The sequence below is a fragment of the Myxocyprinus asiaticus genome, chromosome 49 (genome assembly GCF_019703515.2).
Source record: "Myxocyprinus asiaticus isolate MX2 ecotype Aquarium Trade chromosome 49, UBuf_Myxa_2, whole genome shotgun sequence".
Taxonomy (NCBI): Eukaryota; Metazoa; Chordata; class Actinopteri; order Cypriniformes; family Catostomidae; genus Myxocyprinus; species Myxocyprinus asiaticus.
The window spans coordinates 25,442,622-25,469,795 of NC_059392.1; the positions used below are offsets into that span (position 1 = coordinate 25,442,622).

The window sequence follows — 27,174 nt, forward strand, 5'->3', positions numbered from 1 at the left end:
ATTCAACTGATCATAAAGTATAGTCAGGACATTACTGATGTAAAAAACAGCACCATCACTATTTGAAAAAAGTCATTTTTGATCAAATCTAGACAAGCTTACAATAAAAATCAAATTTTCCTTTGTGTTCAATATTCGAAGATGAAAGTTTTATTTATCTGTTTTTTTTGTTTTTGTTTTGTTTTGTTTGTTTGTTTGTTTTACAGCTAATATTTTTAATTTTTAAATATATTACTTTCACTTTGATCTGAGGACAGTCTCTTAATCTAATTCATGACCTCTTTCAGCAAACTGTCTTCAGCCAGCTTTGCACCAATTTGATGTGTGCTCTCCGTTCATCTAGCAAAGCTTTTAGCTAGTAAATATCCGAAAGATGAACAAAAGTGATTCTTTGTTCCTTGGCTCTTACAAAGCACTCCTAATTTGTTTTATGGACTGAAAATGGAACCGTCTGCAGTCATTTTATCCTCTTCTATAATAATACATCTTTGCTACAGGAAAAAAACTCCTCAAAAACATCTTTTAAATTGGATGATATATCTTAGTAGTATTATTATTATTATTATTATTATTTTTCTGACATAAGTCACATAATGTGTCAGTTTGTTTGGTAACATCTGTACAAATTATGCTGTAAAGCATTCAAAATATGCTCTTTATGTCTGGATTGCCAACTCTTTTAACTTGAATTCACTTGCTTCTTCTTTTTCACTGTCTTCCATGTTGACTTAATGCACGGTTCCTTTCCAAACACCAAAAATGTATGTCCTGCTTTGGAGAGTCACTGATGCGGAATACAAGCATTTACAGTTAACTAATCAAAACACATCTTAATTTTATTTATTCACTGATGTGCAGCATGTATTAGACAACACTGGTCTAAGAACTAGCTTCCAGGATATTCTCCAGATGTCTGCTTGTCCTAAAAGATACTATGCATGTGTTTAAACACCCCATCATACATAAATTGCCTAAATAATCCATCAATTGTTTGCTGGGTTAATCCGTCAAATTACTAAAAGTTTGGACAGTACTTTGAGGCCAGCTAGAGAAAGATCAAATGTTCTATATATACTATATATATACAGGTGCATCTCAATAAATTAGAATGTCGTGGAAAAGTTCATTTATTTCAGTAATTCAACTCAAATTGTGAAACTCGTGTATTAAATAAATTCAGTGCACACAGACTGAAGTAGTTTAAGTCTTTGGTTCTTTTAATTGTGATGATTTTGGCTCACATTTAACAAAAACCCACCAATTCACTATCTCAAAAAATTAGAATATGGTGACATGCCAATCAGCTAATCAACTCAAAACACCTGCAAAGGTTTCCTGAGCCTTCAAAATGGTCTCTCAGTTTGGTTCACTAGGCTACACAATCATGGGGAAGACTGCTGATCTGACAGTTGTCCAGAAGACAATCATTGACACCCTTCACAAGGAGGGTAAGCCACAAACATTCATTGCCAAAGAAGCTGGCTGTTCACAGAGTGCTGTATCCAAGCATGTTAACAGAAAGTTGAGTGGAAGGAAAAAGTGTGGAAGAAAAAGATGCACAACCAACCGAGAGAAGCGCAGCCTTATGATTGTCAAGCAAAATCGATTCAAGAATTTGGGTGAACTTCACAAGGAATGGACTGAGGCTGGGGTCAAGGCATCAAGAGCCACCACACACAGACATGTCAAGGAATTTGGCTACAGTTGTCGTATTCCTCTTGTTAAGCCACTCCTGAACCACAGACAACGTCAGAGGCCTCTTACATGGGCTGAGGAGAAGAAGAACTGGACTGTTGCCCAGTGGACCAAAGTCCTCTTTTCAGATGAGAGCAAGTTTTGTATTTCATTTGGAAACCAAGGTCCTAGAGTCTGGAGGAAGGGTGGAGAAGCTCATAGCCCAAGTTGCTTGAAGTCCAGTGTTAAGTTTCCACAATCTGTGATGATTTGGGGTGCAATGTCATCTGCTGGTGTTGGTCCATTGTGTTTTTTGAAAACCAAAGTCACTGCACCCGTTTACCAAGAAATTTTGGAGCACTTCATGCTTCCTTCTGCTGACCAGCTTTTTAAAGATGCTGATTTCATTTTCCAGCAGGATTTGGCACATGCCCACACTGCCAAAAGCACCAAAAGTTGGTTAAATGACCATGGTGTTGGTGTGCTTGACTGGCCAGCAAACTCACCAGACCTGAACCCCATAGAGAATCTATGGGGTATTGTCAAGAGGACAATGAGAAACAAGAGACCAAAAAATGCAGATGAGCTGAAGGCCACTGTCAAAGAAACCTGGGCTTCCATACCACCTCAGCAGTGCCACAAACTGATCACCTCCATGCCATGCCGAATTGAGGCAGTAATTAAAGCAAAAGGAGCCCCTACCAAGTATTGAGTACATATACAGTAAATGAACATACTTTCCAGAAGGCCAAAAATTCACTAAAAATGTTTTTTTTATTGGTCTTATGATGTATTCTAATTTTTTGAGATAGTGAATTGGTGGGTTTTTGTTAAATGTGAGCCAAAATCATCACAATTAAAAGAACCAAAGACTTAAACTACTTCAGTCTGTGTGCATTGAATTTATTTAATACACGAGTTTCACAATTTGAGTTGAATTACTGAAATAAATGAACTTTTCCACGACATTCTAATTTATTGAGATACACCTGTATATGCCACAATATGCAATAGACTGGCATGTCTTAAGGTCAATATTAGGTCAAAAATGGCAAAAAAGAAACAGATTTCTCTAGAAACTCATCAGTCAATCATTGTTTTGAGGAATGAAGGCTATACAATGCTTGAAACTGCCAAAAAACTGAAGATTTCATACAAAGGTGTACACTACAGACTTCAAACACAAAGGACAACTGACTCTAACAAGGACAGAAAGAGATGTGGAAGGCCAGATGTACAACTAAACAAGAGGATAAGTACATCAGAGTCTCTAGTTTGAGAAATAGACGCCTCACATGTCCTCAGCTGACAGCTTCATTGAATTCTACCCGCTCAACACCAGTTTCATTTACAACAGTAAAGAGAAGACTCAGGGGTGCAGGCCTTATGGGAAGAATTGCAAAGAAAAAGACACTTTTGAAAAACAAAAAGAAAAGGTTCGAGTGGGCAAAGAAACACAGACATTGGACAACAGATAATTGGAAAAGAGTGTTATGGATCTTAACCCCATTGAGCTTTTGTGGGATCAGCTAGACTGTAAGGTGCGTGAGAAGTGCCCGACAAGACAGACACATCTATGGCAAGTGCTACAGGAAGTGTGGGGTGAAATGTCACCTGAGTATCTGGATAATCTTTTTTTCAAATTGTAATAGTAAATAGTAATTTTTCACGTTATTAATGTCCTGACTATACTTTGTGATCAGTTGAATGCCACTTTGGTGAATAAAAGTACCAATTTCCTTCCATAAGAGCAAAATCTGTACATTATTCCAAACTTTTGGCTGCCAAACACACACACACACACACACACACACACACTAATATCAAAGATCTTACTAGAAAAATAGAAATTATGATCTAATGTGAATTTTCTTGATAAAAATATGATCGTGTCTGGTAACATGTGCATGTAAAATGGCTAGAAATAGCATTTTATCTTAGCGTAAAGCTGGCAATTTACACAAGGTTTATTTCTATTTCTTGTGCTCCAAACTTACTTCAAACTTACTTCTCTGTCTGCTCGTATGAATGTAACACATCATAAGAAAGTGTTTCACCGCTGTTCAAATGCACTTTGGATCGCATCATTTATATGTATAAATGTTTTCCATCTGAAAGGACTAAATATTAAATGAAACAAATGACAATAAAATGCAAAGTAATCTCTTCAGTAATCTAAATACTTTTTGAATGTAACTGTATTGTAATTACCAATGATTTAAATTGTAACTGTAGAGGAATACAGTTACTTATATTTTGTATTTTAAATATGTAATCCCGTAACATGTAATCCGTTACTCCCCAACCATGCACACATACATATGCTAGGGCCATTTTATGTGTGGTGGTATTAAAAAAATCGTTTTAAGCATGTTTTAAAAAAGCACAGCTTTATTGTTTATAAAGTTTTGAAACTATTCGCCCTACTAAACCCTTAATTAAACATTAAATTATTCCTGGATTGTTTTCAACCCGACAAAAAAAGGCCTCCTCGCCCTCATTGGCGGAACACGGATGCTGATTGGCTCTCGTGCCTGTCAATCACGCATACTACACAAGGTTGGTTGTGATGCAGTGCATGTGATTTTTGATGTCCTGTCAAAAGTCCCCGTCCCCGATCTGCACACCGTAACCGTACGGAAGAATGAAATAACTTAAAGGTAAGGTGATTAAAATGAAGTATTAGACTTAATATGTGATTAAGAGGCTTCATAATTCAATCGGAATGAACGCATAGATGTGTCATTATGACTAAAATGAGTGCTGACTGTTCTTGGTGGCTCTTAACAAAGTCGCGTGCACGGATAACAGTCATCTATGATAGTTTTTGAACGTTTAACTCATTGGTGGTTCTGTTTTAAGAAGTAAAAGTGTTGATTTACGTTAGTTGCATAGTGATTGCGAGAATCAGACGATTAAACTGCGACACATCACTTTCGGTTTGAGATTAATGAGTGTGCACGCGACTAACAATGCATACATTTTTATCAAACCAGCCAATGCAGAGGCTACTCGGGGTGGCTATGGTTGCAGTTTTGATGAACACTAATATTGCAAGATTTTGCATTGGCTTGCAGCAACAGTTTGATCAAGATTTTCTAAAGACCTGAATCTCACATTAATGCCACACATTGTCAGATTACAGTCCAGAACTGCAATTTGCATCTGTAACCAAGCTCTATGTTTGTCCCTGGTTCATATCTTTCATGCTGATGATGTGTCAGACAAATGTAATATTTTCAGATATGCAAGTATCTGATGCATGTTGAGAAGCCATATTATCAGCTAGGATCATTACAGGCCATTCAGAGCAGAAGAAAATGAGTCAATGTTCTGGGAAAACCTGGAAATATCAGGGGATTTTAACATGATTTGTAGTATAAACAATTAAAAGGCATAGAAATTTTTTAGTGAATGCACACTCCTTGTTCGGTATTCCGGACTGGAAAAGTCATGGAAATGCATTGGTCAAAAGGTGTGGGAACCTGATAAATTCATCTACTTTCTTACCGCAGGTCATCATGCAGTTCCTGGGTCGTATATTGGACACAGTGAGCTCCGTGTCGACCCTCTTCTCCAACCCGTACCGTGTGAGGGACGTGCAGCTGTCGGAGTATAATGGGAAAGTGCTGCTGAAGCAGGAGGGGAGGTTGGCCCTGTACAGGAACCAAAAGAGCCAGTCATGGGACTGCCTTCTACTCTGTCCCGAGTCCCCATCCATGGCTCTGAGGTGAGGCCTAAGTGTGTGCTTCACTGCTAGAGTATAGAATAGATCGAGATTTAATCTAGACTAGTTTTAGATTTGTAAGGTGGGGGAATTCAAGACCTTCTGTAGTGTTTTTATTGGCCACGTCCACACTTAGCCTACTTATTTTTGCCATGTTGTTCATTCATCGACAATGGAGACTTTTGAAAATGCTCTCCATATGGGATTTTTACTTCCAGAACCAGACGGTTTGAAATATTGGGGAAACTCAGTTTGTAGAATCGATTTGCTTCACTGTCAGCTCATGTCTGTAACCAGTAGTGGAAAGCTTTGGCCACAAAGAGCCATTGTGGGTCCAAGCTCTTGTTAAATAATGCTAACATGCTAAATATAATGTCTCACAAATGTCTTAGTGTATGCAGTTTTTTAGAACCAAAGGTAGCTGTATGCATACAGTAGACCTGAAGAAATCTCTTTGTGATTTGGTTCTCTTATTTGTTGCTCTCAGGATGTTCCAGGTAGCTTCAGAAGGAGACGCCATGAATTGGTTTCCTCAATATGCCCTCAAACTCCGCCCATTTTATGAGATGCTCCACCCACCACTTAAACCCGAGATGCTCCAGCCAATCGTAGATTGTTTGCGGAATCACCCAGACTGGAGCTCTGCTCACATCGCTGTGGAAATTGGACTGAGAGACTGTCTGAAACATAATTATATTTTGAGGTGAGAGATCCTGAAAGGTCAAAGGTCTTTTTTGAACTGAATGCATGCATGTTCCATAGTATATACTGTATACTGCTTACCGTTTTCCCAAACTAGTATACAAAGCTGTATATAATATGCAACAATAATCATTTCAAACAGTAGTATACTACGTTGTTGTGACATGACCTCATTAAAGGATTGTCATGTTTAATTTAGCAAGCAGCGTCTGGTTATCTTGTAACTAAATATGGGTATTTTGCTCACATAAATCTCGCATACTATGTACATCATACATACTCCATACTACAAAATAGGATGAATGGTATGCTATTCCGAGCATAAGTGTTCATCATTTTCATGTTGTATGTCTTGCCAAACTGACCATGTTGTTGTTGACGGCCCCTGCAGCCAGATGAATGCCCGTAACAATCAGGGACAGACTCCTCTGCACCTGGCTTGTGAGAGGGGAGATGTGGGCTGTGTGCGTGAACTGCTGGAGGAATGCCAGGCGTGCACAGACGTCAAAGACAAAAATGGAGAGACGCCCATGCACTGCGCCGCTAAACAAGACTCTACCTTGATTATAGAGGTGAGAGGCAAACAGAGAGTTTAGATACCAGGGCTCAACAAGACTTTTTGTGTAGACCCAGTTGGACCAGTAGTTCAGATTTGTACTTGTACTAATATTTTCACCGGCCTTCCACAACATTTTTTATTCTTAATATTGCTTAATATTGTTATATGTTCCAGAAAAAAAAATCTCTAGGTTTTTAAAATAATAATAGCTATAATGGCTAAATGTGTCTGGAAAAAATATTGTTCTATTTAATGGAAAGTTTTATTTACAAACATTAATAGGATTGTTTTTTTTTTTTTCTCCCCAATTTGGAATGCCCAATTCCCAATGCGCTCTAAGTCCTCGTGGTGGTGTAGTGACTCACCTCAATCCAGGTGGTGGAGGACGAGTTTCAGTTGCCTCCGTGTCTGACACCGTCAATCCGCGCATCTTATCACGTGGCTTGTTGAGCGCGTTACCGTGGAGACGTAGCACTTCACGCTATTCTCCGCGGCATCCACGCACAACTCACCACGCACCCCACCGAGTGTGAACCACATTATACCGATCACGAGGAGGTTACCCCATGTGACTCTACCCTCCCTAGCAACCAGGCCAATTTGGTTGCTTAGGAGACCTGGCTGGAGTCACTCAGCACACCCTGGATTCGAACTCGTGAACTCCAGGTGTGATAGCCAGCGTCAATACTCGCTGAGATACCCAGGCCCCACCCATTAATAGGATTTTTAATTTATAATTATATTTAAAGTAATAGTTATAATAGCTACTAGGGATGCACTGATATGAAATGTTTAGGCCGATACCAATAAAAAATAAATTTAAAAAACTCAATACCAAAACAGATATTTTGCCACTTAACCTTATTTTGTCCTCGGATCACTGAAATGAAAAAAGGTTATTTTGTACTTCTGTTTTTGCAGTTCAAATCAGCGGAACTCCCACTTGACAATAATATCAAATGTGATCATTTTTAATTAATAATAATTCAAATAAAAGCTATAATAGCTAAATATGTCAAAAAACATATTTTTTATTAAATGTTAACTTTTCCTTATATAAATATTTCTGGGTTAAGTTAGGTTAATGTTTTTATTATTTTAAAATGGAAATATTCAGGAATAGTATTCATTAAAATAACAGATATAATAGCTTAATACGTCTAGGGAAAAAAAAGTAGTAACACTTTAACTTTTAAGGTTCCCTTGGTTAACATTAGTTTACATGAACTAAGAATGAACAATACTTATTAAGCATTTATTAATCTTAGTTCATGTTAATTTTAACATATAGTAAACATATAGTAATACATTTTTAAAATCAAAAGTTGTATTTATTAACGTTAGTTACTTACTTGAACTAACAATGAACAATATTATTTTTAATAACTAACATTAACAAAGAATAATAAATCATATACAAATATATTGTTAATCGTTTGTTCATAATATGTAATGTATTAACTCGTTTTAACAAATGGAACCTTATTGTAAAGTGTTACCAAAAATTCTTAAATGGTAAGTTTTATTTACAAAAGAGAATAGAAGTTATAGCTATAAAAGCTAAATATGTCAAAAAATTCATTACATTTTCTTTGTAAACAAATAATAAAATAATGGTAAGTTTTTAATTAATTAAAACAATAGCTATAATAGAAATATGTAAGAACAAATAATGGTAAGTTTTCTTTACAAAAAAAAATGATGTTTTAATACTAAATTAAAATAATGACTATAATAGCTAAATATGTCAGAATTATGTTTAATTAAATGGTAAACAAAAATATACTAGTTTTATACTTATAATTAAAATAAAAGCTAAATATCAGTAATAGCTGTAAAATTTACAGCTACTGTGTGATACCTTGACAGCTATCAATTTATAGACACACTTTTGCTGGAAAATGATGGGAAATGGTGCAAACCATCACTGATTGGTTTGTCATTTTCAACTCATTCTTACTAATGCCTCGATATTATAACAATAAGTATGACTATAGCAATCATTCTTGCAATTTCCAGAAAACCTTGTTGTTTGCTGTCTAGAGAACGATGTTCAAAACATCACAGAAAACCATATGTTGAAGGCATTAAAACACACATGGACATGAGCAAATGTAAGAGTGTAAGCTTATAGTTCCCTCAACTGTCCAGAAACTCACTGGCACTGGCTCCGGGCCAGCGGGTCCTCCTTAAAGTTGAGTCCTGCTTACTACCTGCAGAATGTTTAAGTCTGGTTTCACAGACATTCAGGTATTCAGGTATTCGCATATCTCTGATTGTGTATTTTTCTTTGTTCCTCTGGATTATTTTAGGCTTTGTGCGCTCAGCTCTGTGCGGGTGTGAACGAGCTGAATGCCGCTGGGGAAACGCCTCTACACATAGCATGCCGTCTTGGCAGGGTGGAGGCGATCAAGGGCCTGCTAATGGGCGGAGCCCGTTGTGACATCATGGGAAGTAATGGCTATCCAATCCACACTGCCATGAAGTTTAGTGAGAAGAGGTGTGGGCAGATCTTTGGGTTAGGGGTTAATTGCATTAACGTTAACAATGAATGAGTTAATTGATCATCAAATTTAATGAAAATCTACCATAGAAATGCCAACAAATTGACATTGCTGTGTTACAACTTAAAGTACATTTACAAATCCATCTAGACACATATTATTGATATATCTCATTTTCATTTCAAATCCTCTTTATTTAGTTGTGCTGAAGTAATTTTATCCATTAACCCGAACCAACTTCTGGCAGAGGATCCTCTCTATGGTGGAACGCCTCTTCACTGGGCCAAGACTGCAGAGGTTAGGAATACTTCATGCTTTTTCTTTATTCACCTGAAGAATGTTCAGCCCTCTGACTGTCCCGCTCTGTAGATGAGTCGTCTACTGCTGGACCGAGGGTGTAACTTGAACTACCTAAGTAAGACGGGAGAGAGTCCGTTACACATCCTGACCAAGAGAGGGCGCTTTGAGGCCGCAATGACACTGCTGACACATGGAGCCGACCCCAACATCAAGGGCCAGGATGGAAACACAGCCCTGCACCTCGCCATGAAGGTATGATGGTCAGTCTCTTGAAATCAAGAACCTGTCAGGGTCATGTTTCACAGCAAGTAAAAGAAAAGTAAATACTTTGCAGAAAGAAAATGAAGCCTATTTTTACATCAGTTAATTTGGGGAATTTTTTTATTTTCATGCGAAACTGCATACATCGCCCCTACCCCAACACCAGTTCTCATTACTGTAATGCAATAAAATTGAATTGTCATGACTGATGTGCTGATTTGATTTAACCATTGTATTATAGTTTGGAGAATCATCAAGAATAATTGCTTTCAGATGCATAACGGCAAAAATGTGCTTAATGGTGATGAAAAGAATGCCACTCTGCAATAAATATAAATTATATAAAAATGGGTTTCATTTCCCTAATGCAAAATTCAAATATTTTTTCTTATATAATTTCTTATACTGCCTCTGTGACCTGAATCAATACATAAATGCATGTAAATGAAAATCCTCTCATTTACTCACCCTCATGCCATCCCAGATGTGTATGACTTTCTTCAGCTGAACACAAAGAAAGATTTTAAAAGAATATCTTAGCTCTGTAGCTCTATAATGCAAGTGAATGTTGACCAGAATTTTGAAGCTTCAGAAAACCCATACAGGCAGCATAAATGTAATCCATACGACTCTAGTGGTTTAATTCAAAGAGCAGAATACAACCAGCCTATTTGTTTTACTCTCAGACAAGATATAGTGAGTAATAGGTAAGTATATGTCTTTGACATACATGTTACATGTAAAAAGGTGTTGCTTATATGCTGCGATGACTACACGAAAAATGATCACATACCATTACTTATAGGAGGTGATTATCTTTAAAACAAGCCCAAACACAACGTAATCAGATGCGTAGATCATTAGATAATCCACACGAAGCACAATGTGCACAATCAATTCTCAGTCTTGTCTGACGGGCTGTATTCAACGATACAGAAGGCCGTATACGGCCCGCGGGCCGCCAGTTGCCCATCCCTGATCTGTATGATTTAAAATTTTTAGCGTTTTCTTTAAATGACACCAGTCACTTGACCCTCCTTGTTTTGTTTTTTTTTGTCAAGTTATAAGCCTTTAATATTGGGTATGCCACTTAAACAGGAAATCTTTAAAAACACCCTCAGAGCTTAAAGGGAAACTCATCACACCCTGACATTTTTTTTAAAAATTGTTTTCAAAATGATTATAAACTATTTGTTTCTTTCATGCTGTAATGTCTGGTCTCACAGTTGGACCACATGGATCTGATCAAAGCTCTCATGGTGTTTGGAGCAGATGTGGAGATTCACAATGACCTGGGAGAGACACCTGGACTCATCGCTGCCCGTACCAGCAAGGGTGAGAGAGTGAGAGAGAGAGAGAGGGATGGTATAAGAGGTTTATGTGAGATTGCACATTAGTTTGAAGACTAGTAAAACAGTCTCCAATGAGTTAAAGCTCTCCCAGTTTCTAGTTGCACAGATTTTTAGAGCCCTCTATATAAGTGTGTTGCATGACATCATTTGGGATGTATGCAAGATGCAACCATAATCTTATCTAACATTATCTACCATATATTTTGTTGATATGCATATATACAACATATATACGCAACAGAGACACAGTATTACACTGTTCAGGGATATAAACCTATGAATTGTTTACTAATAGGTGTCTCTGCATTATAAGCTGGGATGGAAGAAAGTATTTAAACAGAGACAAAATAAGACACTTAATGGGAAAAAAAAAAAACTCTAAAATGTTCTTAATTCACTAACAATTCAAATATATACACTGACATTATGACCACTCACAGGTGAAGCGAAAGCATTGATCATCTCCTAACAAGGCCACATGTCAAGGTCTGAGTAGATTAGATGGTAAGTGAACAATCAGTTCTCGTAGTCAACATGTTGAGTGCAGGAGAAATGGGCAGGAGTAAAGACCTGAGCGACTTTGACAAGGGCCAAATTATTATGGCCAGACGACTGGGTCAGAGCATCTCTGAAACGCCAAGGCTTGTTGGGTACTCCCGGTCAGCAGTGAAGAGTAACTACTGACAGTGGTCCAAGGAGGCAGAAACCAGTGACAGGGTGTTGGGCACCCAAGGCTCACCGATGTGTTAGGGCAACGAAGGCTATCCTGTCTGGTCCGAACCGACATAAGGTCTACTGTGGCACAAGTCACAGAAAATTTTAATGATGGTTACGGGAGGAATGTGTCACAACACACAGTGCATCACACCCTGCTGCGTATGGGGCTGCATAGACGCAGATCGGTCAGAGTGCCCATGATGACCCCTTCCACCATCAAAAGCACCTACAATGGGCATGAGTGTCAGAACTGGACCTTGGAGCAGTGAAAGAAGGTCGCCTGGTCCAACGAGTCCCGTTTTCTTTTACATAACGTGGACGGCCGTGTACATGTGCAACATTTAACTGGGAAAGTGATGGCACCAGGATGCACTGTTGGAAGACGACAAGCCGGAGGAGGGAGTGTGATGCTCTGGGAAATGTTCTGTTGGGAAACCCTGGGTCCGGCCATTCATGTGGAAGTCAGTTTGACATGTGCCACCTACCTAAGCATCGTTCCAAACCAGGTACACCCCTTCATGGCAGTGGTATTCCCTGATGGTAGTGGCCTCTTTCAGCAGGATAATGCGCCCTGCCACACTGCACATATTGTTCAGGAATGGTTTGAGGAACATGATAAAGTGTTCAATGTGTTGCCCTGGCCTCCAAATTCTCCAGATCTCAATCTGATTGAGCATCTGTGAGATGTGCTGAACCAACTAGTCCGATCCACGGCGGCTCCACCTACAACTTACAGGACTTGAAGGATCTGCTGCTAATGTCTTGGTGCCAGATACCACAGGACACCTTCAGGGGTCTTGTAGAGTCCATGCCTCGGTGAGTCGGTGCTGTTTTGGTGGCACGCGGAGGACCAACAGCATATTAGGCAGGTGGTCATAATGTTTTGGCTCATCAGTGAATATATACAGATAAGCCACAACATTAAAACCACCTGCCTAATATTGTGTAAGTCCCCCTTGTGTCGCCAAAACAGTGCCAACCCGCATCTCAGAATAGCATTCATAGATTATATTCTTCTCACCACAATTGTACAGAGTGGTTATCTGACTTACCGTAGACTTTGTCAGTTCAAACCAGTCTGGCCATTCTCCATCTGGCACCAACAAACATGCCACGGTCCAAATCACATTTTTCCCCATTCTGATGGTTGATGTGAACATTAACTGAAGCTCCTGACCCATATCTGCATGATTTTATGCACTACACTGCTGCCACACGATTGACTGATTAGATAATCACATGGATGATTGTTGGTGCCAGACGGGCTGGTTTGAGTATTTCTGTAACTGCTGATCTTCTGGGATTTTCACACACAACAGTCTCTAGAATTTACTCAGAATGGTGCCAAAAACAAAAAATCATCCAGTGAGCGGCAGTTCTGTGACTGAAATGTCTTGTTGATGAGAGAGATCAACAGAGAATGGCCAGACTGGTTTGAACTGACAAAGTCTACAGTAACTCAGATAACCGCTCTGTACAATTGTGGTGAGAAGAATATCATCTCTGAATGCTATTCTGAGATGCGGGTTGGCACTGTTTTGGTGGCATGAGGGAGAAATACACAATATTAGGCAGGTGGTTAGTTGACAGCTATCACTATTATCTTGAAAAACTGGCAAAAGCTGTCTGATGGGTCCTGATGTTTTGATCGGCTGTAGTAATTGTCTGAGTTAACCATTCTTGTGAGATTATCTCTGCATAAATGCATTGCCTACATGATGTTGTTTGCATGTCTGTGTGTTTGTCTACAAAAATGCAATGCCAGTTTTTAAACAAAAAGCTCTTGTGTTTTTTCATTCGTGCATTTAATCATTTCATAATCTCTTTCTTGTGTTTGTGTGCATGGTGTGGGTGTGGTGCATGTGTCTAATCCTGCGCTTATATTGAAGGGCCCAACCGTAAGGTGCTCTTGAACATGCTGTGTAGTGTAGGGGCCGAACGGTGTCATCCACCCTACTTTGACACCCCCTCCCCCAGTGTCAACAAAGCTCCGCCTCATGGCATAGGTAAAGCCCCACCCCCAAACTTCTGGTTTCCTCTCAGTCTTGACATTTTAACCTCTGTCCATCAGCCCCTGTTTCTAGTGGTTAATAATGATTTTTTTTATTTTATTTCATTTAAGTTGGCCACGAAAATGTGACTTTTTCTTATTATCCTCGTATGATATTCTATCCTGCCTTCACTCTTTCAGAAATTTTCCTCAATCCATAAAAAGACCTTCAGCGTTTCTTAATTTGTTAAAATCCTTGACTTAAATCCTTTCTTTGAAGCTCTTTCCCATGGTTATTGAAGCAGCATTGTGATCATTTTATAAAAGTGTAATTTCCTAATTACCAGTGCCAGAACGAGTTTTGAAGTGGGATTTATCAACGTTACACAAGCACAATATGTCCTGTGTTTTATACCTTTTTAAAGCAGCATATTACATTCGACACTGTTTGACTTGAAGAGTTAAGGGTTAAAGTTATTACCTCATCCTCAGTAATAGATATAAAGCAATATTTGTTCATTATCCTACTTTGTCTAATTCTGCTGACTTTATGACTGATCTTCGATATCAAACTTGTCTTACTGTCAGAGGCGCAAAAAACATATGCAAGGTATGCAATGCATGGGGCGGCATGTAAAGGGGGGTGCCAGCGGCTCACTAAAGGTGGTGCAATCGGCCTTCTCAACCCCTCCAAATACCCCTCCGCTCAACACTTATAATGGATGACACCCACAATCTCGCCTGACAGATACATGGGGCACAAAGTTTAGTTTTGCATACCCGCTTCGGAAATGTGTATTTGCACTCCTGCTTACTGTGAATTAAGTCAAATTTCCCTCTTGAAAGAAGAAGAACACAAAACCCACATAGGTTTTAAAACACCGTTATTTTACTTGATAAGCTTGATAACATTGTGCAAACAGTATATGGTCATTCTACGACTATCATACAAGTCATATCGTGCAAGTTATAACTACTTACATAAACTTCTGGACTTGTGTATAACGGAACATCTTATGGTTCAAAGCTTAACCAGTGTGATGTACGCTTAGAAGCATTAGATCGAAACTAATTGTTTAAGATTTGAAAGCTTTATGAAGTATGTCTCTTAAGTGCCCATAACTTGTTAAAATTTGCTAAAGCCTTACCTTTTGATTGCTTGAGGTAGACATCCGTTTGATCATTATTTTCTATCAAGATTAGGAAAGCAATGACTCAAAACAGCTAGTAGTCACTCCTTATCAGTCAGTTCTCATGCTAAACTACTATTAAAGCATGCACCTGAAGTGCGCATAGTTCCGTTGAGGTGTAGGCCCAAACCCCCCATTTTTCCAATGCACCTGACAGAAGTAGCTTTTATCTGATCGGTTCAGTGCTCTCACATCTTGCCTTTGATTGGCCTACAGGGTTTGATGACATCATGTATGTGACGGCAGCTGTTACGGCAATGAGTCGGAGATTTGCAGAGGTGGATGGACTCAAAACAGGAAGCGGGAAGTATGTATTTGATTTTGTTTTTATGCTTGACTTATCTGTCAGTGGAGTAAAGATATCACTTATATCTTGAATATTATAAATCAATCTTTTTTTTTTCTCTCCCCAATTTGGAATGCACAATTCCCAATGCACTCTAAATCCTCTTGGTGGTGTAGTGACCTCAGTCCGGGTGGCGGAGGACGAATCTCAGTTGCCTCCGCATCTGAGACCGTCAATCCGTGCATCTTATCACATGGTTTGTTGAGCGCGTTACCACGGAGACGTAGCACGTGTGGAGGCTTCACGCTATTCTCCACAGCATCCACGCATAACTCACCACGCGCCCCACCGAGAGCGAGAACCACATTATAGCGACCTCAAGGAGGTTACCCCATGTGACTCTACCCTCCCTAGCAACTGGGCCAATTTGGTTGCTTAGGAGACCTGGCTGGAGTCACTCAGCACGCCCTGGATTCAAACTCACGACTCCAGGGGTGATAGTCAGCGTCAATACTCGCTGAGCTACCCAGGCCTCAAAAATCGATCTTAAAAACCAAGGCCGATTAATCGGTTATCTGCCTTTCCCACCACCTTAGTTATCGTATCAGCAAAATCCACTATCGGTCGACCTCTACTTTATATCCCTGTATCAGTATTTTTGTTTTGTTTGTATCGATAATTTATATCTCTGTTTTAATTTGTTTTGTTTGTATCTATGCTTTATTTCCCTGATGCCTGTTGCACGAAGCCGGTTTCAGTTGCTACCCTGGTAAGTTTGAGTAAACTCTGTTTTATCGGTCTCAAGAAGGCGTGATGATTTTTAGCCGTGTTCTTTGCCATAGCAATTTACACTTCACGGATAACCTGCTCCGGAGCGGGTTTTATTCTGGGTTACAGATCGCAAACAGATACTGAAACAATCAGCTGTGAGAAAAGTGACATCTCTGACGCAATAAAGTCATTCCCCCTGTATCTCTAGCTCCAAATTAAAGCATGCTTCACAAGGAAATGTATATATTAAATGAATGTAGATTTACATATTACTATTTAATATATTAAAACTACATATTAATATATTATAAGGTGGTTTATTTGAGAGATCCGGGAACCTTGTATCTTTTGAGCAGCACATTAAAAATGTATTATTGCGTTTCTTTGCATGTCTTTACATACTGTACCTGTATGCAATGCCTGATACTGTTTACAGAAGTGTTTCTAAGGTGATTCTCACTCTTTAAAGACTCATCTGTTGTGGGACGAGTCTTTCCACCTGAACAAATATACTGTTTTAAATAATATTGTAAACTGTCACACAAATTGACATGGTTTGCACTTCAATAAATTATAGTAGGCTTTTAATTAAAATGAATATTAAAGCTTTTACATTTTAGATAAATATATGGATTTTTATGCCTTTTAAAAAGCCTTTGTTCTTATTGTCAACCTATAGTTGTTTTTTTTTTTTTTTTGTGGCAGCAGCTGTGTTTCTTCATGCAGTGTAAATGTTTAAATTCTTCATATTTTCATAATGATCTCTTGATCTTCAGTGGAGACGCTGAATTTCTCACGTGAAGTAAATCGCACCGACACCCTCCAAGCTTCACGCATTGGGCTGTTGGTGGCAAACGTCACTCATTCATGTGCACGAGCTTCAAGGTTAATCACAAACTCAATCAAGAGTTGACAGAGACCATTTATAGCAAGCTTCTTGAAATCGCTGAACCTGATCTAAACAGGTTTGGCTCTATATGGAGCTTCATGCAACAGGCCTCTGTATTAATACGTTTTGTTTTTTTGTATTGATCAATTTATATCCCTGCATCAACATTTTTAGTTTCGTGTTCTTTCGGACATGTTGGGGGTCTCATGTGTTTGCCGTAGTTTTAATTGCAATCCACTTATGAGATTCTGATGTATGTACAAGGTGGTTGGCGATACCCAGCTCTTGTCTGATCATTAAAAGACAACGCGTGTACACAGAATAATCAATCACTCACTTGCTTTTCTTTTCTAAAGAATAGACAAATTGTTGTGTCTGGATGGTGGAGGAATAAAGGGCTTGGTTCTGATCCAGATGTTGATCGCTCTGGAGAAAGAGGCAAGACGGCCCATCAGGGAACTCTTTGACTGGGTGTCTGGAACCAGCACTGGTGGCATACTGACCTTAGCCATTGTACACGGTGGGTAAACATATCAAAAACTTCAAATAAAAAATGACATGTAAATACTAGGATTGTCCAATTGTTAAAATATCACCTGGGCATTTCTTTGTGAGATTTGCCCAAATTTTTCAGGCATTTCTATGCAACTGCCCCAAGTGTGCACATCTATAATATCACAGTGTTTGTGATAAGGACCTGTAGAACTTGGTGGAAGGTGATTATTATTAATAAGTCTTTTTTTGGGTGGGGGGCCTGGGTAGCTCAGCGAGTATTGACGCTGTCTAACACCCCTGGAGTCATGAGTTCGAATCCAGGGCGTGCTGAGTGACTCCAGTCAGGTCTCCTATGCAACCAAATTGGCCTGGTTGCTAGGGAGGGTAGAGTCACATGGGGTAACCTCCTCGTGGTCGCTATAATGTGGTTCTCGCTCTCGGTGGGGTGCGTGGTGAGTTGTGCGTGGATAACACGGAGAATAGTGTGAAGCCTCCACACGCGCTAGGTCTCCGCGGTAACATGCTCAACAAACCACGTAATAAGATGCACAGATTGACTGTCTCAGATGCGGAGGCAACTGAGATTCGTCCTCGGCCACCCGGATTGAGGCGAGTCACTACACCACCACGAGGACATAGAGTGCATTGGGAATTGGGCATTCCAAACTGGGGAGAAAATGGGAGAAAATCACAAAATAAATAAATAAATATTTTTTTTTATATATTATTATTATTTTTTTTTCTTATCATATTGCAAATTATAATATTGCTTTTGCCTAACAACACCCTGTAACCCATGTAAATATACTTTAACGCACTGCCGTGGCTCTAGCAGCATCATTTTTGCATGCTTGTTTACCTATGCAGGTAAATCGATGGAGTATCTGCGCTGCCTGTACTTCAGGATGAAGGAAGAGGTGTTTAAAGGTTCTCGGCCGTATGAGTCCGGCCCTCTGGAAGAATTTCTAAAGAATGAATTTGGAGAAAATACCAAGATGATGGACGTCACACACCCCAGGTAGTGCTGTGTATACATGTTCAACTGAATAGGTACTGCATTTTTTATATTAGCTTATTAAGTATATTTTCTCTGTTGTCTTTATCTCAGGGTGATGGTGACCAGCGTTCTCGCTGACAGACACCCTGGAGAATTGCATCTGTTTCGTAATTACAACCCGCCAGCCCTGCAGAGAGACCCTCCATATAGGTCTACGGCCACATTTCAACCCCTTACTGTGCCGCAGGGTAACTTCGCTCTCTTGCTTGCATTAATTCTCGGAATCTCGTTACACTAATTATGTTTGTGTCTGTAAAAATAATTATCTTCCTCTCTGGCTCTTTATGAGCTGAGTCTCACACGCTCAGGGTTTGTTAGTTATCTTCTAGCTGGAGTTATCTATCTCAACTGATGCATAAAGTTGCGTTGTCGCTGTTACAGGATGGGAGGACGAAGATGTTTTGATAGTAGGATATTCTCAACCTCCCAGAAAGCGTAGAAAGGTGACAGATGAAGGTGTGTGAGTGAAATGGAAGGGTCACTGTATGCAAGATTTTTGGTGATTATATTGTGCAATCGTGCACCACGTTAGAGCTAATTGGTCGTTAGTTTCTTTAATGGTAAAAAGTGTCCGGTTAATCATCATTTACACTCTTTTTCACTCGCTTTCATTCGCATTCATTCTCTTTCTTTCTCTTAGAGCAATTAGTTTGGCGTGCCGCCCGTTCCAGTGGAGCCGCTCCCACGTATTTTCGGCCAATGGGACGCTTTCTGGATGGAGGGCTGCTGGCCAATAACCCGACGCTTGATGCCATGACAGAAATACACCAGTTCAACAAAGACCTGAAGGCACAGGTATGTTATACCCCTATTCAAGACTCGCTTTAGCTAACAAATTAAACTGACTATGCCATATTTAATCTAGTGCTGTCGATTTAGTGTGATTATTTATATAAAAAATAATGCGTTAAAAAAATTACGCAATTAATCAGGCATCCTGACCAGTCAGTAAATTCCATAATAAAAGTACGTATTTTCCTACTATCGCAGCAATTAAAGCTTGAAGTACATGTATCTTTGTGTTTTTATGAGCCGCGTCTGCAGGGGGCAGTCAGTGTGCCTCAACAAACCTCACAAGCAGTGCAGCCACGCGAATCAGGTCACATTCTTGACAGCTAGACAAAGCACAACAGAATGCAGGAATCTCAAAACGTGATTTTCATAGTTTTAACTACTTTTAACTCGACAGCGTCCTAAAAACTATAGGTCGACCGATAGTGGATTTTGCTGATACCGATGACTAAAGTGGTGGAAAAGGCAGATAACTGATTAATTGGACGATAGTCGTTGTTTTTTAATTTGTAGTCTTTCCAGACTGTGACGGGAATCCAAAAAATAAATAAATCCCATATGCAAGTTAATAGTCAACCAAAAATCCCGATAATAACCCCCCAAACACAAAAAATGAGGATTTGGTGCATAACGTGCGACTTTTTAACTATAAACAAACCTGAAACACACAAGGGGACTCTGAGACTTGCTTCCGTTATACTGGTCTATATTTAAGTATTTACCAAATTAAGCCTTAAAGGGTGCTTTCACACTAGCTCTTTTGGTGCACACCCGGGGTCGAATGACATCAAAGTTCGGTTCGTTTGGATAATGTGAACACTGTTTTCCGAACTCGGGTGCGCACCCGTGAACCGTACCCAGGTCCGCTTGAAAAGGTGGTCTGGGGTACGGTTCATGTGAACTCCAGTACGGTTCGCTGCTGATATGAACACAATCGTACCAAATCACGGAAGTGAACCACTTGTGATGACGTTAATTTGCATCTTTGCAGGCTCCCGATCGCAATTATTATGGTAATTGCATTCTTCACATCTCTTGCAACGCATCCGTGGGCTCGTGGCAGACAAACGCTAATATTCATCACATCATTGCACATTCAGTGCATTTGTGGGAGACAAACACAAGTGTTGTTCTGTGCATGGCAAGTTTTCGTGGTAAATCCAAAGAGACAAACTTCAATACTTCACTTAACACAGTGACGTCTTCTCTAGTTGTTACCTAGATAAAGTGGTAAACAGCTGCTGCTTGTACTCACGTTGGTGATGTAATCGGACTGCGGTTCAGACCCAAAAAATATGATGTGAACAGAGACCAGAGGGGGCAGGGGAGGTGGGAGGAAACGAACTCTGGTCCAAGCAATCGAACCAAGTGTGAAAGCACCCTAAAAGTCTATATATTCACCAGATGAAGGGTTTTGTGTATATGCATATATTTCACTAGATATACCAGGTTTAATGAGTAATAAGATTTATTCTTATTTACAATTTAATTTGCTTCAATTTAAAACACTTGTTTGTCTTATCAGTCCAAATACTGGATATATTGAAGTGAGGATAAAAGCATGGATGAATATTTTCAATGATGAGAGATTTAGATACAGCAAATCCTCATTGTTTTTATTTTATCTCTAGAGGCCGCTGTTATACTGTAGAACCAAGCCGGTCACAGGGAAATAATAAAAAATTAAAACTAAATATCGGCAACTGTGGGCAAGCATCGTTTTTCGCCGATAACCGATGGTTCCAATAGCAACTATCGGCAAGCATTGATTTTCACCAACAAACGATAGTTCCAACAGCAACTATCGGAAAGCATTGATTTTCACCAACAAACGATAGTTCCAACAGCAACTATCGGCAAGCATTGATTTTCGCCGATAACGATAGTTCCAATAGCAACTATTGGCAAGCATTGATTTTCGCCAACAAACGATAGTTCCAACAGCAATTATCGGCAAGCACTGATTTTCGCCGATAACGATAGTTCCAACAGCAACTATCGGCAAGCACTGATTTTCGCCGATAACGATAGTTCCAACAGCAACTATCGGCAAGCACTGATTTTCGCCAACAAACGATAGTTCCAATAGCAACTATTGGCAAGCATTGATTTTCGCCGTTAACGATAGTTCCAATAGCAACTATTGGCAAGCATTGATTTTCGCCGTTAACGATAGTTCCAACAGCAACTATCGGCAAGCACTGATTTTCGCCGTTAACGATAGTTCCAACAGCAACTATCGGCAAGCATTGATTTTCGCCGATAACGATAGTTCCAACAGCAACTATCGGCAAGCACTGATTTTCGCCAACAAACGATAGTTCCAACAGCAACTATCGGCAAGCATTGATTTTCGCCAACTAACGATAGTTCCAACAGCAACTATTGGCAAGCACTGATTTTCGCCGTTAACGATAGTTCCAACAGCAACTATCGGCAAGCACTGATTTTCGCCAACAAACGATAGTTCCAACAGCAACTATCGGCAAGCACTGATTTTCGCCGTTAACGATAGTTCCAATAGCAACTATTGGCAAGCACTGATTTTCGCCGTTAACGATAGTTCCAACAGCAACTATCGGCAAGCACTGATTTTCGCCGTTAACGATAGTTCCAACAGCAACTATCGGCAAGCACTGATTTTCGCCAACAAACGATAGTTCCAACAGCAACTATCGGCAAGCATTGATTTTCGCCAACAAACGATAGTTCCAACAGCAACTATCGGCAAGCACTGATTTTCGCCAACAAACGATAGTTCCAACAGCAACTATCGGCAAGCACTGATTTTCGCCAACAAACGATAGTTCCAACAGCAACTATCGGCAAGCACTGATTTTCGCCGTTAACGATAGTTCCAACAGCAACTATCGGCAAGCACTGATTTTCGCCAACAAACGATAGTTCCAACAGCAACTATCAGCAAGCACTGATTTTCGCCGTTAACGATAGTTCCAACAGCAACTATCGGCAAGCATTGATTTTCGCCGATAACCGATAGTTCCAACAGCAACTATTGGAACCGATTAATCGGTAAAACCGATATATTGGTCTACCTCTACTAAAACGCACAATTTATGATGCTGAAAACCAATGATTTGCGATTTAATTTGATAAAAAAAAAAAGTTAAGCTAATGACAGCCCTAATTTAACCATAATATCTATATATTTAAATTGAATTTCGTACAGTTTTTGTAAAAATGTTGTAAATGCATTCCAATTATAGGCTAATATATCTCTTTCTCGCTTTCTTAGGGTCGTGAGGCAGAAGTGTGCAGGTTGGGTGTGGTTGTCTCACTGGGTACCGGTAAACCCCCTCAGGTAGCGGTGAAATCTGTTGACGTTTTTAGACCTTCAAACCCTCTGGAGCTGGCCAAGACCTTCGTTGGCGTCAGAGAACTGGGCAAGATGCTCGTGGACTGTGTGAGTTTACACATACAAAAATACCTCATGCTGAATATTAATCTGATATTTAAAGAGTTGTCTTGGCGAAAACAATCTGTATTTATTTCTTTTGGATGGATGGAAATTCTCACAGTTAAGCATCACACACATTTTTGTGGTTGTAGTAGAGCATTGCGCTTGTGTTATTTTTAGTTAAATTCTTTTTTTTTTTTGGTCTCTCAGTGCACAGACTCAGATGGCTGTGCAGTGGACCGAGCTCGTGCGTGGTGTGAGATGGCCGATATAAACTATCACAGGTCAGTGCTGTTCATTCTCTCAGTAATATTGAGTTAGATGATATAAAGAGCCATGTGGAGAAACATCCTCATGACTGATCACTCATACACAGTCTCATTCCAACAGTAATGGTGCGTTATGCAAATCTTCAGGCTTTCATGAAGTGTGAGACAAAGCTGACCTTTCCTTCTCTCCTCTGTCTTCTCTTCTCTAAATTCCCCTCTCCTATCATTTAATCTCTTTTATTGCTCATAACCTCACTCCCCTTTGTCTTTAATCACTTCTTCATTTCAATGTCTTTTTTTGTCCTTTCTTCCTTTTTCTTTCCTTCCATCCTTCTTTTTTCATGCTTGCTTGCTTTTTCTTTCATTTAATTTTCTTTGTCTACTCCACACCACTCTGATCTGCCTTTTGTTTTTCCTTCCTTCATACCTTCCTTCTCTTTCTTGCTTGCTTGTTTCCTTTCATTTCATTTTCTTTCTTTCTACTTCGCATAACTCTGTTCTGCTTTTTTCCATGTAATTTCCTTCCTTAATTTCTTCCTCCTTCCTGCCTGCCTTCCTTTTTCCTTTCTTCCTCCTCCCTTTTTCCTTCCTCCTTCCTTCCTTTTTCCTTCCTGCCTTCCTTTCTTCCTCCTTCCTTTTTCCTTCCTGCCTTCCTTTCTTCCTCCTTCCTGCCTTCATTTCTTTCTCCTTCCTTTCTTCCTCCTCCCTTCCTTCCTGCCTTCCTTTCTTTCTCCTCCCATCCTGCCTACCTTTTTCCTTCCTGACTTCCTTTCTTCCTGCCTTTCTTCCTCCTTCCTTCCTGCCTTCATTTCTTTCTCCTTCCTTCCTGCCTTCCTTTCTTCCTCCTCCCTTCCTTCCTGCCTTCATTTCTTTCTCCTTCCTTCCTGCCTTCCTTTCTTCCTCCTCCCTTTCTTCCTGCCTTCCTTTCTTACTCCTCCCATCCTGCCTACCTTTTTCCTTCCTGACTTCCTTTCTTCCTCCTTCCTGCCTTCCTTTCTTCCTCCTTCCTTCCTGCCTTCATTTCTACCTCCTTCCTTCCTTCCATCCTTCCTGCCTTCATTTCTTCCTCCTCCCATCCTGCCTACCTTTTTCCTTCCTGCCTTCCTTTCTTCCTCCTTCCTTCCTGCCTTCATTTCTACCTCCTTCCTTCCTTCCATCCTTCCTGCCTTCATTTCTTCCTCCTCCCATCCTGCCTACCTTTTTCCTTCCTGACTTCCTTTCTTCCTCCTTCCTTCCTTCCTGCCTTCCTTTCTTACTCCTCCCATCCTGCCTACCTTTTTCCTTCCTGCCTTCCTTTCTTCCTCCTTCCTTCCTGCCTTCATTTCTACCTCCTTCCTTCCTTCCATCCTTCCTGCCTTCATTTCTTCCTCCTCCCATCCTGCCTACCTTTTTCCTTCCTGACTTCCTTTCTTCCTCCTTCCTTCCTGCCGTCCTTTTACTTCCTGCCTTCCTTTCTTTTCTTCCTTCCTTCTCTTTCTTGCTTTCTGTCTTTCTATTGTCAATTCCTTCCTTTTTCTTTCCTGCCTGCCTTCTTTCCTTCCTTCCTTCCTTCTATTCTACTCTTTTTTTTTTTTTGCTTGCTTCATTTCATTTCACAGGTTGAGTCCTCAGCTGTCTCAGGAGGTGATGTTGGATGAGGTCAGTGATGCTGTGTTAGTTGACATGCTGTGGGAGACTCAGATGTACCTGTACGAGTACAGAGACATCATACAGACCCTCTGCCAGCAGCTGCTGCAGCTCTGACAACAGAACAAACATTGAAAGAGATGAATGGAAGCTTGGCTTGCTTAATATGCATAACTAATTTATATTAATATAAATAATGGGTTCATTTACAGTGGTGTATATATTTTATAAGTCATTGTTTATGATAGATTTAACCTATTTAAGGAAAAAATATATTTATTAAAAAATATCTACAGATTGTATCATATACAACAAATAGGACCAAGTTCAGAGTGTCATTGTATGGAAACTACTACTGTGATCATATATTTGAAGCAAGATGCACCACTGTGGAGATATTTTTATATTACCTAGTATATTTATGGATGCTAATATACTCAGTTATGTTTGCAATTGCATTACTTTGTAATTGCACTGTTAAAGGTGACCTAGTGGAAAGTGCTTATTAGGTGCTTTAAACAGGTATTTTACTCATGCACACCTCACTGTTACATTTAACAGTTATCTAACATATAACATTCCTTTTGATCATGTTACACATTTATAGAGTAACTAATAGAAACTGGAGTTTGTTTTCCTGGAAATATCTAGTACATGCAGTGTGAAGTGTCTTAAAGTCAAACAGGATCAACAAAAAACGCAAATGTGATTTTAAGGATTTATCATACCGCAGGTGAAATGCAGCATTTTTTACATTAGGAAATTATCTTTATTGTGACATTTCTTTGTTCATTGTCTTGTATGTCGTTTGCTCTTTGAAGGAAAAGCCTTGCTTTGCATTGAAATTTTGTGTTACAATCTGTGAAGACGAGAGATGTTACTGGTAGAAGATATTGAGATTTTTAACAATGAAGACATTTTAAGTATAAACTGAATACCTCCTGCAAATTTTCATGTGCCTTGTTATATTGATAATATTGTTTGTCTACCATTACTGAATTTGTTATTATGAGTTGATAACTTGACATTGGACCTTCAAATCGGTTGTTTAGAGACCAAAGTGACCATTAATATGCTTCATACCCATAACTTGCTGCTATGGCACTGATTTGAAACATTTATAGACATGAAGTGATTATAAACCTTGAAAGAAAATAAAAATGATAATTATTCTTACTGGCATTCTGGTTAAATGTGAAATAACTTTGTCTTTTATGTCCCACGAAGACGTTTATACACAAAATGTATAAAATGTCCTGCATTAGAAATACAGGTGCTGGTCATATAATTAGAATATCATCAAAAAGTTGATTTATTTCACTAATTCCATTCAAAAAGTGAAACTTGTATATTATATTCATTCATTACACACAGACTGATATATTTCAGATGTTTATTTCTTTTAATTTTGATGATTATAACTGACAACTAAGGAAAATCCCAAATTCAGTATCTCAGAAAATTAGAATATTACTTAAGACCAATACAAAGAAAGGATTTTTAGAAATCTTGGCCAACTGAAAAGTATGAACATGAAAAGTATGAGCATGTACAGCACTCAATACTTAGTTGGGGCTCCTTTTGCCTGAATTACTGCAGCAATGCGGCGTGGCATGGAGTCGATCAGTCTGTGGCACTGCTCAGGTGTTATGAGAGCCCAGGTTGCTCTGACAGTGGCCTTCAGCTCTTCTGCATTGTTGGGTCTGGCATATCACATCTTCCTCTTCACAATACCCCATAGATTTTCTATGGGGTTAAGGTCAGGCGAGTTTGCTGGCCAATTAAGAACAGGGATACCATGGTCCTTAAACCAGATACTGGTTGCTTTGGCACTGTGTGCAGGTGCCAAGTCCTGTTGGAAAATGAAATCTGCATCTCCATAAAGTTGGTCAGCAGCAGGAAGCATGAAGTGCTCTAAAACTTCCTGGTATACGGCTGCGTTGACCTTGGACCTCAGAAAACACTGGACCAACACCAGCAGATGACATGGCACCCCAAACCATCACTGACTGTGGAAACTTTACACTGGACCTCAAGCAACGTGGATTGTGTGCCTCTCCTCTCTTCCTCCAGACTCTGGGACCCTGATTTCCAAAGGAAATGCAAAATTTACTTTCATCAGAGAACATAACTTTGGACCACTCAGCAGCAGTCCAGTCCTTTTTGTCTTTAGCCCAGGCAAGACGCTTCAGACGCTGTCTGTTGTTCAAGAGTGGCTTGACACAAGGAATGCGACAGCTGAAACCCATGCCTTGCATACGTCTGTGCGTAGTGGTTCTCCCCCACATTTTTGAATGGGTTTTGTTTCACAATCCTCTCCAGGGTGCGGTTATCCCTATTGCTTGTACACTTTTTTCTACCACATCTTTTCCTTCCCTTTGCCTCTCTATTAATGTGCTTGGACTCAGAGCTCTGTGAACAGCCAGCCTCTTTTGCAATGACCTTTTGTGTCTTGCCCTCCTTGTGCAACGTGTCAATGGTCGTCTTTTGGACAACTGTCAAGTCAGCAGTCTTCCCCATGATTGTGTAGCGTACAGAACTAGACTGAGAGACCATTTAAAGGCCTTTGCAGGTGTTTTGAGTTAATTAGCTGAT

The 27,174-nt window shown here is 39.7% G+C and overlaps 1 protein-coding gene across 2 annotated transcripts; it reads left to right on the forward strand.

The window, feature by feature from the left end:
* Positions 1 to 4,213: 4,213 nt before the first annotated feature.
* Positions 4,214 to 25,755, forward strand: LOC127438355 (85/88 kDa calcium-independent phospholipase A2-like). Of its 2 annotated transcripts, XM_051693881.1 has the most exons (17): positions 4,214 to 4,334; positions 5,190 to 5,404; positions 5,889 to 6,104; positions 6,495 to 6,675; positions 8,975 to 9,162; positions 9,367 to 9,463; positions 9,536 to 9,718; positions 10,954 to 11,062; positions 13,686 to 13,802; positions 15,193 to 15,283; positions 17,279 to 17,442; positions 18,285 to 18,435; positions 18,526 to 18,662; positions 19,115 to 19,269; positions 22,523 to 22,690; positions 22,895 to 22,968; positions 24,552 to 25,755. In XM_051693881.1, the coding sequence occupies exons 2-17, from the start codon at positions 5,196 to 5,198 to the stop codon at positions 24,694 to 24,696; spliced, it is 2,385 nt and encodes a 794-aa protein (XP_051549841.1). In that variant the 5' UTR covers positions 4,214 to 4,334; positions 5,190 to 5,195; the 3' UTR covers positions 24,697 to 25,755. The 2 variants fall into 2 exon arrangements, with proteins under 2 accessions (XP_051549841.1, XP_051549842.1); XM_051693882.1 differs by lacking the exon at positions 13,686 to 13,802.
* Positions 25,756 to 27,174: the final 1,419 nt, after the last annotated feature.